General features: G+C 40.4%; 1 protein-coding gene across 1 annotated transcript; it reads left to right on the forward strand.

Moving 5' to 3' along the window:
* Nucleotides 1-1220: 1220 nt before the first annotated feature.
* On the forward strand, nucleotides 1221-12978 carry prdx6 (peroxiredoxin 6). Its single transcript, XM_041848886.1, has 5 exons — nucleotides 1221-1350; nucleotides 8832-8988; nucleotides 12042-12188; nucleotides 12307-12453; nucleotides 12619-12978. The coding sequence occupies exons 1-5, from the start codon at nucleotides 1259-1261 to the stop codon at nucleotides 12742-12744; spliced, it is 669 nt and encodes a 222-aa protein (XP_041704820.1). The 5' UTR covers nucleotides 1221-1258; the 3' UTR covers nucleotides 12745-12978.
* Nucleotides 12979-16486: the final 3508 nt, after the last annotated feature.

Here is a 16486-nt window from a genome sequence, read left to right on the forward strand (position 1 = left end):
CATTCTGCATATTTTCTCATCAATGAAACATCGATGAAACAGTTTTATTTTCCGAAAACTAGAATATGTTATGAACAGAGTGGACTAAGTTTTGTAGACTTTACCCTTTGGCAAAGTTTTCAAAAATCGCGTTGTTTAGAAGGAGTGCAAATGCAAATTGAGTTACTGCACACGCGCACATCACAGAGCAGGCGTTCCATAACGGAAATATGTAGATGTATGCTAGAACGGGCCAATAGGATCTCGCTAGCTCGTGCTTGGTTCTGCCCACCTCCTTGCTTGTTCTGCCCACTATGACTAATTTGTTTCCATTGGAAACGACAGGCTTTCGTCTATCTTGGTTAACTTATAAAAATTGCTGCTGCAATTGTCGTAGTAAATATATTTGTCGTAGTGAATATGGAATGTGATATGTTGAGTAAGATGTTGTGCTAAGATCTATTAAGGTCAGGAGCTTGTTTTGTATAAATTCTGTTCCTATCCAAGAACAATGGACAAAGGGTCCTATCTTGTCACCAGGTGGCCAAGGACAACACCCACGCCATAGGCCTCTCAGTTGTTCCATCTCACGAGTTTCCCTTGAGACACACAGACATCATCACTGTTGACACACACACACACACACACACACACATCATCACTGTTAACACACACACACACACACACACACACACACACACACACACACACACACACTGTAACACACACACACACACACACACACACACACACACACACACACACACAAAATCCCCTCTTTTAGGCTGAACATTTGAAGACAGAGAACTCTACTCAGAGCCAATGCAACAGTGACACTAGCCTGGAGGGGACCTCGCCCAACTCACCAGGACCAATCAGAAGATCAGAACTACTAGATTCAACCTACATCATTTATTGCATAAAATGTCTGCACACAATGTTTCGGGGCTCTCTTCAGATAGCTCCCTACGAGTTTGACGAACGAGTCCGTGCACGCTTTTCCAGATATCTTTACCTCTGAATAAACTGCCTTTATTATACCATATCCACCCTGTCCAAAGTCTCTACTTGGTCTCAGTTCTCCAGTAAACTTGTGATATCAACACAATTCACTTAGCTTTCCACATAAGGGAGGAATTCTGTAATTTTCATTTTTTACCCCTGTACAGTGGGTGGCGGTAATGCACCATAAATATTGGATGCCACCCGCCGTGAAACTCTACCGAAGAAGAAGAAGAAGAAGAACACTACCCCGTCACTTAACGGCGAAAAGAGAACCATGCCTGGGATACTGCTAGGAGACGTGTTCCCTAACTTCGAAGCCGAGACAACCATCGGCAAGATCAAATTCCATGACTTTTTAGGAAACTCGTAAGTGCTACTTTTGTAGGCTAAAGAAGTCGGTGTGATTGCGTACTCAATTGCAAACAGTAGCCTAATAATTTACTGATTGTGTGTTTGTGTAACATTGGATGTACAGACAATAACAGACTTGGCTGAACGTCCATTGCCACGAGCTCAGCGTGAAATTTGTCATACACGGAAGAATTGCAAACAGTAGCCTAATAATTTACTGATTGTGTGTTTGTGTAACATTGGATGTACAGACAATAACAGACTTGGCTGAATGTCCATTGCCACGAGCTCAGCGTGAAATGTGTCATACACGGAAGACACAAGCGTCATATAACATGATGGTAATTATAGACGCTAAGCACCGGTCCAGGACCAGTTTCATGTAACGCCGTAGTCCATGTCATATGGAAAGCGAATTTGAACAACATTACTGGGCTGATAAACAACGGTTTGTTACAACATATGTTGTCCTCAATTTCCATTGAAATAATGTAAGACACTCGTAAAATTAGATTTGTATATAAAGAATTCCTGTTTTTAACATATACACACTTGACTGTGCCCCGGTTTCCGGATAGCGATGTTTATTTTATTTTTGGTAGATTTTTTTTGTTTAAAATTTTTTGTTTTACAAAACGATACAAAGTACAAATTACATATAAGGCACAAATATTCATTATACAAATGATCAGCAATCAACAACTGACATGTCTAACATAAAACAAAACACAGGTAAAAACAATAAAATACTTTAAATACATATTTGTTTTTGAAAAAAATAAAGTGCAATTGTATTCACTCAGAAAAATATCATAATGATTCAAGGAGATGCTAGTAACTGTGAATAATGTCTAAACAAGATGGTTAAATTAAATCAGACATTTTTGTAATTTTGTTATGGAATTCAGGAATTTATGTTTGTGTATAAAGTATTTGGCAACGAGAAAAAAGTATATGGTCTTGTTATCATTGCAATAGTAACATATGATATCCTTCATGTCAAAAACAAGGGTAGTGTTCAAAAAGCTAAATATGTTTTCTGCAAGGTTTTCCCAAAACTCTATCACAGATTTACATTCATAGAACAAGTGTGTAAGCAGAAAACGCAGATATCATCAATGTCAACAAATTTGGATAACATAGAATTACATGTGTATATACACTACCAGTCAAAAGTTTGGACACCTACTCATTCAAGTTTTTTTTTTTTTTTTTTTTACAATTTTTTACATTGTAGAGTAATAGTGAAGACATCAAAACTATGAAAGAACACATATGGAATCATGTAGTAACCAAAGAAGTGTTAAATAAATCAAAATATATTTTATATTTAAGATTCTTCAAATAGCCACCCTTTGCCTTGATGACAGCTTTGCACACTCTTGGCATTCTCTCAACCAGCTTCACCTGGAATGCTTTTCCAACAGTCTTGAAGGAGTTCCATATATGCTGAGCACTTGTTGGCTGCTTTTCCTTCACTCTGCCGTCCGACTTATCCCAAACCATCTCAATTGGGTTGAGGTCGGGGGATTGTGGAGGCCAGGTCATCTGATGCAGCACTCCATCACTCTCCTTCTTGGTAAAATAGCCCTTAGACAGCCTGGAGGTGTGTTGGGTCATCAAGGTAAAGGGTGGCTATTTTGAAGAATCTCAAATATAAAATACATCTTGAATTGTTAAACACTTTTTTTGGTTACTACATTATTCTATATGTGTTATTTCATGGTTTTGATGTCTTCACTATTATTCTACAATGTAGAAAATAGTAAAAATAAAGAAAAACCTTGGAATGAGGTGGTGTATCCAAACTTTTGACTGGTACTGTATCTTATGCAGAATCTTAAAGTGCACTTCCTTACATTTGTTTGGTATACAGTATTTGTAAGGCATCAACCAAGCTTTTTTCCAGACAATGTCAGAAATAAACATGTTCCCAACAAAACTTCCGCTAGGTGTAAATTGGTTCCGTGAATGGAAAATGTGTTTTTATGTATTTGTTACAAGATTTCTCAAGTAAACCCATGCCTTCCAGGCTGAGTTCTGGATAAACTCTGTGATCATCACCAAAGCTAAGATGAGTTTTCATTAGTGTAGTTAGACCGCTGTGAATGGCGTTGATCACATAAATAAATTCCGAAAGGTATTGGAAAAACATTTTTCTATATTTTAGTCATTTAGCAGACGCTCTTATCCAGAGTGACTTACAGTTAGTGCATTCATCTTAAGATACAGTAGCTAGGTGGGACAACCACATATCACTTCTGCTTCTGTACTCAAGAAAGTAGCTATCAGTAGTCAGAGCTAGATTAAAACTAAATGTTTCTAAATGTGAAATCGTATGTTTATATGACTGATAAAGAAATAGAAAATATTCATTTTAAAGGACTGTGGTAAATATTTAGGAATACATCTATCTAAAAATCACTTAATCAGACAATATAATAATTTCTCTCCTAAAATTAAGAACCAAGAATATATTTAATAATCTATCTATACTTGGGAGAGTGCTTCTGTCCAAGGCAGAGGGATTGTCTCGCTTTGTGTACATTTACATTTTACATTTTAGTCATTTAGCAGACGCTCTTATCCAGAGCGACTTACAGTTAGTGAGTGCATACATTATCATTTTTTATTTTGTACCAACCGCTGTCTTCATTTGTAAATTCATCTACCTGTAAAGAGATCAACAAGACCTTTCTTGACATCATCTGGAAAAATAAGTCTCTCAAACTGAAAAAGTCAGTTCTCTCAAATAAGAGGTCTGGAAATGTTGGATTTTGTTAACATAAATTACATTTTCAAGATCAATTGGTTGAAAATATGTTTGGTCAATACAGAATCAATTTGGTATTTCATTCCAAACAATGTGTTTAATAAGTTGGGAGGTCTTCCATTTTTACTGAAATCGAATTATCTTCCTGAAAGATTACCCGCCAAATTGGCTAGGTTTCACCAACAAGCTTTAATGTCCTGGAAAATATTTTCCCAGAATAAGACTCTTTTGTGGAATAATTCAGACATAATTGTAAGGAATAAGTCATTGTTCTACCCTAGCTGGCATTAAAATAATATTAACTTTGTTCTTGATGTGTTCGACAACTAGGGGTAATATTCTTTCATATGAACAATTTATAACATGCAAATATTGAGGCGGCTTATTCTAATGCTTACCCAATAAAAATGCACAAAATCACAGATTTGGCACATCATTAAGCACGTTAGGCTACACATCATTAAATATATTGAGACAAATTACAGAAAGTAGCCTACACGTAGCAAAATAGTGGTGAGGAGGAGGAGCTCCGGACCCTTCTTGTCTGGAAGTAATTTAGCCATTCATTGTAGTCATTGTGATCTGTAGAGTTGCTGTTTTCTCGTGTCTAACTATCGTATTTGTTGATTTAAATCAGACTTTATTAATATGAGTAATCCAGGAATGAGTGAGAACTTGAGAAAATAGCAACTCAACAGATCACACTGACTAAAATTACTTCTGGACACTAAGGGTCCGCAGAGCTCCTCCTACTCACCACTCTATGATATACTTCGCCACCGTCATTCTATGACATATCTCGAACCAGTCATAACTATTCAATAAAACAATACATAATTGAAATGTATTTCCAGCGACTTTTTTAGTTACATGATTGTACAGTGCATTCGGAAAGTATTCAGACCCCTTGACTTTTTCCACATTTTGTTACATACATTTGTTTTCGCCCCTCAATCTACACAAAATACCCAATAATGACGAAGCTAAAACAGGTTTTTAGATTTTTTAGCAAATTATTCCAAAACCTGTATCCTGTTTGCAGGATTTAGTCAAGGCACTAAAGTAAAACTGCTAAAAATGTGGCAAAGAAATTAACTTTTTGCCCTGAATACAAAGCGTTATGTTTGGGGCAAATCCAACACATCACTGAGTACCACTTGTCATATTTTCAAGCATGGTGGTGGCTGCATCATTTTATGGGTATGCTTGTCATCCTCAAGGACTAGGGAGTTTTTTAGGATAAAATAAATGGAATACAGCTATAAGCACAAGGTAAAATCCTAGAAAACCTGGTTCAATATGGAATAAGTCGAGGGGTATGAATACTTTCTGAAGGCACTGTAACCAGATACCGTGCATTCGGAAAGTATTCAGACCCCTTGACTTTTTCCACATTTTGTTACGTTACAGCCTTATTCTAAAATTGATTAAATTGTTTTTTCCCTCATCAATCTACACACAATACCCCATAATGACAAAGTAAAAACAGGTTTTTAGAAAATTTTGCAAATGTATTAAAAAAAAAAAAAAAAGGAAATAACACATTTACATAAGTATTCAGACCATTTACTCAGTACTTTGTTGAAGTACCTTTGGCAGCGATTACCGCCTTGAGTCTTCTTTGGTATGACGCTACAAGCTTGGCACACCTGTATTTGGGGAGTTTCTCCCATTCTTCTCTACAGATCCTCTTAAGCTCTGTCAGGTTGGATGGGGCGGTTCAAGTCCAGGCTTTGGCTGGGCCACTCAAGGATATTCAGAGACTTGTCCTGAAGCCACTCCTGCGTTGTCTTGGCTGTGTGATTTGGGTCGTGGTCCTGTTGGTAGGTGAACCTTCGCCCCAGTCTGAGGTACTGAGCGCTCTGGAGCAGGTTTTCATCAAGGATCTCTCTGTACTTTGCTCTGCTCATCTTTCCCTTGATCCTGACTAGTCTCCCAGTCCCTGTCGCTGAAAAACATCCCCACAACATGATGCTGCCACCACTATGCTTCACCTTAGGGATGGTAACAGGTTTCCTCCAGATGTGACGCTTGGCATTCAGGCCAAAGAGTTCAATCTTGGTTTCGGTCAATCTTCTTTCTCATGGTCAGAGTCCTTTAGGTGCCTTTTGGCAAACTCCAAGCGGGCTGTGACGTGCCTTTTACTGAGAAGTGGCTTCCGACTGGCCACTCTACCATAAAGGCCTGATTGGTGGAGTGCTGCAGAGATGGCTGTCCTTCTGGAAGGTTCTCCCATCTCCACAGAGGAACTCTGGAGCTCTGACAGAGTGACCATCGGGTTCTTGGTCACCTCCCTGACCAAGGCCCTTCTCCCCCGATTGCTCAGTTTGGCCGGGCGGCCAGCTCTAGGAAGAGTCTTGGTGGTTCCAAACTTCTTCTATTTTTAAGAATGATGGAGGCCACTGTGTTCTTTGGGACCTTCAATGCTGCATAACTTTTTTGGTACCCTTCCCCTGATCTGTGCCTTGACACAATCCTGTCTCGGAGCTCTACGGAAAATTCCTTTGACCTCATAGCTTGGTTTTTGCTCTGACATGCACTGTCAACTGTGGGACCTTATATAGACGGGTGTGTGCCTTTCCAAGTCATGTCCAATCAATTGAATTTACCACAGGTGGACTCCAATCAAGTTGTAGAAACATCTCAAGGATGATCAATGGAAACGGGATGCACCTGAACTCAATTTCGAGTCTCATAGCAAAGGGTATGAATACTTATGTAAGGTATTTCTGTTCTTTATATTTCATAAATTTGCAAAAATGTCTAAACCTGTTTTTGTTTTGTCATTATGGCTTATTGTGTGTAGATTTGATGAGGAAAACATTAACTTTAATCCATTTTAGAATAAGGTTGTAACGTAACAAAATGTGGAAAAAGGGAATGGTTCTGAATACTTTCCAAATGCACTGTATATTTATATTCTGCAAAATGTGAGAGGCTTGTCTATGCTGCCTATACATTGCAATTATTTCTGCAACAATCTGAACATCCCATTAAATTCAGTTGTTGTGATGTGCATATAGATTTGTGTGCAGCTATATCCAGCTGTCCCATCCTTATTTGTAGGCGCAATTGTTTAGATGAACACAACTTAAACTAGCTTGCAGTGAGTTTGTGACTGAGCAGACAAGGCTGCCATTGTTGTGTGTCAGCGCTCCCATTCGCTTTTGGCTTTGTGTCTGCTGATCAAAGTATCAATAGATGAGCGAAGGCAGCAGCTTTTACATCTCACTCATGCGTACACGCACGTGCACACACACAGTCGGCTTGGTCAAAGGTTTGGCCGTTACATAAGCATGAACAAACTCCTTCCAAAGTGGAGAGGGAGCAGTGCTATCAAAAGTTGACCAAACACAGCAGAATTATACCTAATGTATTCCAGTGTTTTTATAGCTCAATCATTAACATGGGCCATGCTTTTTTTCCAGTAGCCATGGCTATAGTTAAATAATAGAATAAAATAAAGGGGTCAGGGTAGGGATAAGGGTTGGCACGGGGGAAGGACCCTCCAACATGGTAGATTTGGGGTGCTCTTTCACACACACATAAATTATTATATTGCATAACTTTGGCTTTGCACAGCCGTGTGTGGTGCAGCCGGAGGGGGGGTGGGGGGGGACACTCAAGCATTTCCTGCCGCAGGGTTAAATGATTGTGCAGAACTAGAGACCGGTTCAACACCCCCTCTAGGGGATTTAGGTTTCTACTGAACAGAGCAAATTCATTTAGTTTTTCTACTGCCATTGCTGTGGTCCAATATGGAGGGATGGGAGAGAGGAGGGGTGGTAGAGGAAAGAAGATGACTTGAAACTTATACAAATCTCAAGATAAAATGTTTCACTGTATTTGTTTGGGTAGTTATTTATTTTTCTCTGTAGCTAAAAGCCTCTCATTTGGATGTTTTGGCACTCAGTACATGATTGGCCAGAGATTATTCTGTTATTGCAACACCCTAACAGTCCCCCATTCAAACACTGGTGGTTGTACAGCTCTGTTTCTAGTGCAACAGTTTTAATGTTTTCTTATAGACTATTGCTATAATACAGAATGATGTGCAAATGATTGTGGTACTTCAGTAAAAACCATTCACAATTACTGTCTTGACCTGTATTGTCCTACAGAAGACCACCTGTTACGCTACTTTGAAAAATAATTCTAACCATACTGTCCCAGTCTGACACAATGAGTGGTGTGGGAAAGGAGGAGAGCAATGTTTAGAGGGCTTGCTTTTATATTCAATGACCCTGTCTCTATTATTTGGATGTAATATGACGCTAAAAAGGTGTGGTTCTACAAAGCACTCTAGTTTTCCTGTTATTTTCTTCACACAGTCTCACATACATTGTTGCATCATTGGTGAACCACACATTCCAGAGACTAGTCACCTGATTTTCAGTCTTTCCTTCCACCTTCCCTCACATAGTCAGATGGTCACACTGCCTCTCATTTAGTAAAAGTGAATGGATTAAATAAAACTCACACACACTGTCTAACCCAGGACTGCCCAACCCTGTTCCTGGAGAGCTACTGTCCTGTAGGTTTTTGCTCCAATCCTAATCTAGCACACCTGATTCTAATAATTAGCAGGTTGATAAGATTAATCAGGTTAGGAACACCTGGGGTTGGAGTGAAAACCACCAACGGGGTTGGGCAGTCGTGGTCTAGCCTAATGTTTTCCTCTGCATATACTTACTCTCCTCCCTCCCTCTCTCCTCTCCTCCAGATGGGGTATCCTGTTCTCCCACCCCCGGGACTTTACTCCAGTGTGTACCACAGAGCTGGCCTGTGCTGCCAAGATCAGCGATGAGTTCAAGAAACGCCACGTCAAGATGATTGCGCTGTCCATCGACAGCGTGGCGGACCACCTCGCCTGGAGCAAGGTCTGTCTACCCCTTTCTCTGCATCCATTGCCTAAGTGGTTAAAATGTAGAGAGCACATTCCCGTACATTGCATAACTACAATATGGACGGCCTCTCTCACACAGATTTACTACCATATCAAACACTGTCAGCCATGTCTAAATTAATATTGCATGCATACACACCCTGTGTAATCCCCCTGAGACTGCTTTAGTCAGCACAGCTGTTACACTCCATCTCAACTGCATTCACAGATGGCCATTTCTCTACAGAAATATATTGTGTAGAACAGATATGTTTGTCTGTCAAGTATAACAGGGAATAGTGTTAGCTTTTCATTACATTTCTATCTGCAAGGGCCTGAACGTTTTACCCCCTCCCTTAAAGGCCTTTCTTTGGTCCAACAGGGGAACGAGTTCCTCTGGACTGCCAAGTTCTCAAATCTTATACTGTGGCATTGGTGATTGGACAGATGGCTAGATTGCTAGGTTACAGAAGCACCTCCCCCGTCCTCCAAAGTTCTCAACACGTTTTTTCAATGAAAAGTTAACCTTTTGAAGTTCACTGAATCAAGTTTTCCCACCCCCTCTCCCTACACACACACACACACACACACACACACACACACACACAACCACCTCTGGCTGAACCTGTATGACTAATGGCAGCCTTCCTTCCCACAGTGAGGAGTATTATTTTTGTCTGATGTCCAGTTTTTGATTAGACCAGACCAGCCATTACACTGCAGTTTATACTTCTGTAATCTCGGTTAACTCAGAACTAAAGTCTCAAGTAATTGGTCAACTGCTCGATTAAGTTCTGGGTCCATCCACGTTAAGAGAAGAGATCAAGAAATGATAGAAAAAGAAGCGGAACTGGAACGAGGAGCTAAAACCCTCGCTCTTTGCAAGTTATGAGCCGAATGTGCTAACACCTGCGAAATCGGGATTTGTCCAAATAACCAGTGACGAAAAACCCAAACACCGGAACTACTGCTGCTCTTATCTTATGAATCCATTCAATCCCAACAGATTCTCTCAGTTTACACACAGAATCTTTCCACAAGAGATTAATACTGCTGCTGTGAACACTGCAACTATCTCCACCATTTTAACACCTCTACAACTGTAAACATGTACAGTTGAAGTCTGAAGTTTACATACACCATACACATACACAATACATTTAAACTCAGTTTTTCACAATTCCTGACATTTAATCTTTGTAAAACCTCCCTGTCTTAGGTCAGTTAGGATCACCACTTTATTTTAAGAATGTGAAATGTCAGAATAATAGTAGAGCTTTTATTTCTTTCATCACATCAGAAGTTTACATACACTCAATTAGTATTTGGTAGCATTGCCTTTAAATTGTTTAACTTGGGTCAAACGTTTCGCACAATAAGTTGGGTGAATTTTGGCCTATTCCTCCTGACAGAGCTGGCGTAACTGAGTCAGGTTTGTAGGCCTCCTTGCTTGCACACACCTTTTCAGTTCTGCCCACACATTTTCTATAGGATTGAGGTCAGGGCTTTGTGATGGCCACTCCAATACCTTGACTTTGTTGTCCTTAAGCCATTTTGCCACAACTTTGGAAGTATGCTTGGGGTCATTGTCCATTTGGAAGACCCATTTGCGACCAAGCTTTAACTTCCTGACTGATGTCTTGAGATGTTGCTTCAACATCATTTTCCTTCCTCATGATGCCATCTATTTTGTGAAGTGCACCAGTCCCTCTTGCAGCAAAGCACCCCCACAGCATGATGCTGCCACCCCCGTGCTTCACAGTTGGTTTGGTGTTCTTCGGCTTGCAAGGGTCCCCCTTTTTTCTCCAAACATAACGATGGTTATTATGGCCAAACAGTTCTATATTTGTTTCATCAGACCAGAGGACATTTCTCCAAAAAGTAAGATCTTTGTCCCCATGTGCAGTTGCAAACCGTAGTCTGTCTTTTTTATGGCGGTTTTGGAGCAGTGGCTTCTTCCTTGCTGAGCGGCCTTTCAGGTTAGGTCGATATAGGACTCGTTTTACTGTGGATATAGAAACTTTTGTACCTGTTTCCTCCAGCATCTTCACAAGGTCCTTTGCTGTTGTTCTGGATTGATTTGCACTTTTCGCACCAAAGTACATTAATCTCTAGGAGACAGAACACGTCTCCTTCCTGAGCGGTATGACGGCTGCGTGGTCCCATGGTGTTTATACTTGCGTACTATTGTTTGTACAGATGAACGCGGTACCTTCAGGCATTTGGAAATTGCTCCCAAGGATTAACCAGACTTGTGGAGGTCTACAATTTATTTCTGAAGTCTTGGCTGATTTTCTTTTGATTTTACCCATGATGTCAAGCAAAGGCACTGAGTTTGAAGGTAGGCCTTGAAATACATCCACAGGTTCACCTCCAATTGACTCAAATGATGTCAATTAGTCTATCACAAGCTTCTAAAGCCATGACATCATTTTCTGGAATTTTCCAAGCTATTTAAAGTCACAGTCAACTTAGTGTATGTGAACTTCTGACCCACTGGAATTGTGATACAGTGAATTATAAGTGAAATATTCTGTCTGTAAAGAATTGTTGGAAAAATTACTTGTGTCATGCACAAAGTAGATGTCCTAACCGACTTGTCAAAACTATAGTTTGTTAACAAGAAATTTGTGGAGTGGTTGAAAAATGAGTTTTAATGACTCCAACCTAAGTGTATGTAAACTTCCGACTTAAATTGTAACTGTCCAGACTAATGGCCCCCATTTATAATAGCATTCACTCTGGCCACAACCTGTTCCAATCCAGTCACCCTGATGTTGATGTGTCTGTGAAAGAGCTGAGTCACTCAGATCAGAGTTATAGTTCTCAGTACTGTAGGTTATACTACATACAGTCACAGGTTCTGCTGTTTGTAGTTCACATCATGATAACAGTAGAGTGAGTTATTGAGCAAAGAAATGACACTTTTACTCTTCTAATTACTGAAGTCTGTAAAGACGTCAATGATCAAAATGACAGCCAGTAAAGGTGATACAGACCCCTGCCCTTCCTGATTATCGCTGACCTCTAACCTCTCTCCCTCTGTAGGATGTGATGGCGTTTAACAGTGAGAGTGCGGGCTCTCCCCTGCCCTTCCCCATCATCGCTGATGATAAGAGGGAGCTGTCAGTTCAGCTGGGCATGCTGGACCCTGATGAGCTCGACAAAGATGGCATGCCCCTCACCGCACGCTGTGTGAGTATTAGGTCACAGACACATCCATGAGATGTAAACGACAACATTTTTGCCGAAGAAAATGAAGATCAAATTGGTGTTTGTTTATATGACCCCTCCCCTTTGGTCCCTCCACCAGGTGTTTGTGATTGGTCCAGATAAGAAGATGAAGCTTTCGATCTTGTACCCTGCCACCACTGGAAGGAACTTTGACGAGCTGCTCCGTGTCATCGACTCTCTGCAGCTCACCGCTCTCAAGAAGGTGGCCACACCTGTCGACTGGAAGGTACACACACACCCCCCTGTTGATTGAAAGTTACTCACATCTCGATATTAGAACACTTTGAAAACGTCTGACTAACTTAGAATTTGGAGAGAGTGGAGACTTTATAGGTGCCATATTGTTTTTTAACTTAATATTTCTCTCTTTCTCTCCCTCGCTCTCTCTCAGCCTGGTCAGAAGTGTATGGTTATTCCCTCTCTCTCTGATGCCGAGGCCGCTGAACTTTTCCCCAATGGCGTCACCACCAAAGAGCTGCCTTCTGGGAAAAAATACCTCCGCTACACACAGCTCTGAGCCTCAGGTGGGCGCCACATAGTCATCCTGGACACAACACAAAGCCCAGATAGGCCCACTGCCATAGTATCCACCTCTAGTAGTCCTATCATAGTGTAACCAATCATCTCTTTAAGAGTTGAGTCTTGTTGGTTTAGATACTTTAATCAGTGCATCTCACTACTTACAGTGGGGGAAAAAAGTATTTAGTCAGCCACCAATTGTGCAAGTTCTCCCACTTAAAAAGATGAGAGAGGCCTGTAATTTTCATCATAGATACACGTCAACTATGACAGAAAAAAAATCCTGAAAATCACATTGTAGGATTTTTTATGAATTTATTTGCAAATTATGGTGGAAAATAAGTATTTGGTCACCTACAAACAAGCAAGATTTCTGGCTCTCACAGACCTGTAACTTCTTCTTTAAGAGGCTCCTCTGTCCTCCACTCGTTACCTGTATTAATGGCACCTGTTTGAACTTGTTATCAGTATAAAAGACACCTGTCCACAACCTCAAACAGTCACACTCCAAACTCCACTATGGCCAAGACCAAAGAGCTGTCAAAGGACACCAGAAACAACATTGTAGACCTGCACCAGGCTGGGAAGACTGAATCTGCAATAGGTAAGCAGCTTGGTTTGAAGAAATCAACTGTGGGAGCAATTATTAGGAAATGGAAGACATACAAGACCACTGATAATCTCCCTCGATCTGGGGCTCCACGCAAGATCTCACCCCGTGGGGTCACAAGAACGGTGAGCAAAAATCCCAGAACCACACGGGGGGGACCTAGTGAATGACCTGCAGAGAGCTGGGACCAAAGTAACAAAGCCTACCATCAGTAACACACTACGCCGCCAGGGACTCAAATCCTGCAGTGCCAGACGTGTCTCCCTGCTTAAGCCAGTACATGTCCAGGCCTGTCTGAAGTTTGCTAGAGTGCATTTGGATGATCCAGAAGAGGATTGGGAGAATGTCAGATGAAACCAAAATATAACTTTTTGGTAAAAACTCAACTCGTTGTGTTTGGAGGACAAAGAATGCTGAGTTGCATCCAAAGAACACCATACCTACTGTGAAGCATGGGGGTGGAAACATCATGCTTTGGGACTGTTTTTCTGCAAAGGGACCAGGACGACTGATCCGTGTAAAGGAAAGAATGAATGGGGCCATGTATCGTGAGATTTTGAGTGAAAACCTCCTTCCATCAGCAAGGGCATTGAAGATGAAACGTGGCTGGGTCTTTCAGCATGACAATGATCCCAAACACACCGCCCGGGCAACGAAGGAGTGGCTTCGTAAGAAGAATTTCAAGGTCCTGGAGTGGCCTAGCCAGTCTCCAGATCTCAACCCCATAGAAAATCTTTGGAGGGAGTTGAAAGTCCGTGTTGCCCAGCGACAGCCCCAAAACATCACTGCTCTAGAGGAGATCTGCATGGAGGAATGGGCCAAAATACCAGCAACAGTGTGTGAAAACCTTGTGAAGACTTACAGAAAACGTTTGACCTGTGTCATTGCCAACAAAGGGTATATAACAAAGTATTGAGAAACTTTTTTGTTATTGACCAAATACTTATTTTCCACCATAATTTGCAAATAAATTCATTAAAAATCCTACAATGTGATTTTCTGGATTTATTTTTCTCATTTTGTCTGTCATAGTTGACGTGTACCTATGATGAAAATTACAGGCCTCTCTCATATTTTTAAGTGGGAGAACTTGCACAATTGGTGGCTCTCTAAGTACTTTTTTCCCCACTGTACATCTTCACTAAGTATCCATTAATCCATTCATAGTCATGTCTTCTGTGGAGCAAGGCTTTGAAATGAACTTATCATTGTAGTGTTACTACCCCAATAAACACACTTTTGGAGCAACCACTGTGGGTGTGTGTTTTTTGGTGGTTATGATATGAAGCTAGAAATCCATGCCATGTTTAACTGGGTAGAATATAGCTCTGCTTCAATACTTAGAAAATGCATCCTTCCAGTAACTGAATGGTAACTTTGCTTTCACTTGAATTGTTTTGAGTTTTAAAAACTTGCACAGATCACATCTAATCTCCTATAGATCAGTGTTGACCTCACGGATGGAAAGTATCCATTTGACCAGTATACAAACAGGAGGTAATTACCCTGAATTACCTCCTGTAATGATTCTGTGCGATTAGATAGAGCTGAGGCCTTAGAGAATAATGGAAAGCCAGTTAACAAGTGTTTGGTTTAGTACTTGAGTCACAGAAGGCCAGGGGCCTCATTTATCAACTGTATGTAAACAAGTCTGTGCATAAACCATGCGTGGGATCATTCCCACCCAAAGTGAGATTTATCAATATGAACGTTCGCTTGAGTGTGCATACATTTATGCATAGCCATGCACAGTGGTGTAAAGTACGTAAGTAAAAATACTTTAAAGTACTACTTAAGTAGTTTTTGGGGGTATCTGTACTTTACTTTACTAATTATATTTTTGACAACTTTTACTCCACTAAATTCTTAAAGAAAATAATGTACTTTTTACTCCATACATTTTCCCTGACACCCAGAAGTACTCGTTACATTTTGAATGCTTAGCAGGACAGGAAAATGGTCCAATTCACACAATTATCAAGAGAACATCCCTATCGCCTCTGATCTGGCGGACTCACTAAACACAAATGCTTCGTTTGTAAATTATGTCTGTGTTGGAGTGTGCCGCTGGCTATCCGTAAATTGCTGGCTATCCGTAAATTAAAAATCATGCCAAAGGAATTTGAAATGATTTTTACTTTTGATACTTAAGTATATTTAAAAACAAATACTTTTGGACTTTTACTCAAGTAGTATTTTACTGGGTGACTTTTACTTGAGTCATTTTCTATTAAGGTATCTTTACTTTTACTCAAGTATGGAAATTGGGTACTTTTTCCACAACTGGCCATGCATTTGCACAGTGCCAAGTGATGGAATAAGGGAACTGCTTGTCAAGCATAGAATGGGGAAAATATATGTTGAAATTGTGAGTAATAATTAAATCCTTTTTCAATTTCATTGTATTTCCATTGTGAATTCATGCAACATATCTTAACATGCTTTATAATTCGACCACATCATTGCATTTGTTACAATAACAATCCATATAAAGTACAGTAATGTGTTAGATGAGAGGTACGTGTGAAAGTTACCACTGTTGAAATACTTTATAAGACTGAGAATGGGAAAGGTAATGAGAGATTGCTCTGATTTGGCACACGCTGCATTTCGCTGAGAGCACGTTTTTAGAGACAGATGGGGCTTTTTCTGCAGAAAGTATAGATTGGCTCATCAGATATAGTTTCCAAAAAAACGAACTTATAGGATTTTTGCGAGGATTTAAGACCTACTTTAAAAAGGCAAACTCATGCCATTCCGCTGCATATCTAAGTGCTTTCCTGTGCGGCTCAGTTGGTAGAGCATGGCACTTGCAACGCCAGGGTTGTGGGTTCGATTCCCACAGGGGACCAGTACGAACAAATTTGAAAATGTATGCACTCACTACTGTAAGTAGCTCTGGATAAGAGCGTCTGCTAAAATGTCTATCCACCCTCGGGGAATTGGCAACTGGCACTTTTCAGCAAGAGCTTGCTGATTTGGCATCTCACAGCCCTCGATGAGCCAAAGTTTTGGATGCAATCATCAGCAAAATGAACAGTAACACATACCATTTCCATACACCATAACACAACAGGTCAAGATGGGTTTATTTGCCATGATGCCATCAATGGGTTCCCAAATACGAATG

The sequence above is a fragment of the Coregonus clupeaformis genome, chromosome 26 (assembly GCF_020615455.1).
Source record: "Coregonus clupeaformis isolate EN_2021a chromosome 26, ASM2061545v1, whole genome shotgun sequence".
NCBI classification, from domain to species: Eukaryota; Metazoa; Chordata; class Actinopteri; order Salmoniformes; family Salmonidae; genus Coregonus; species Coregonus clupeaformis.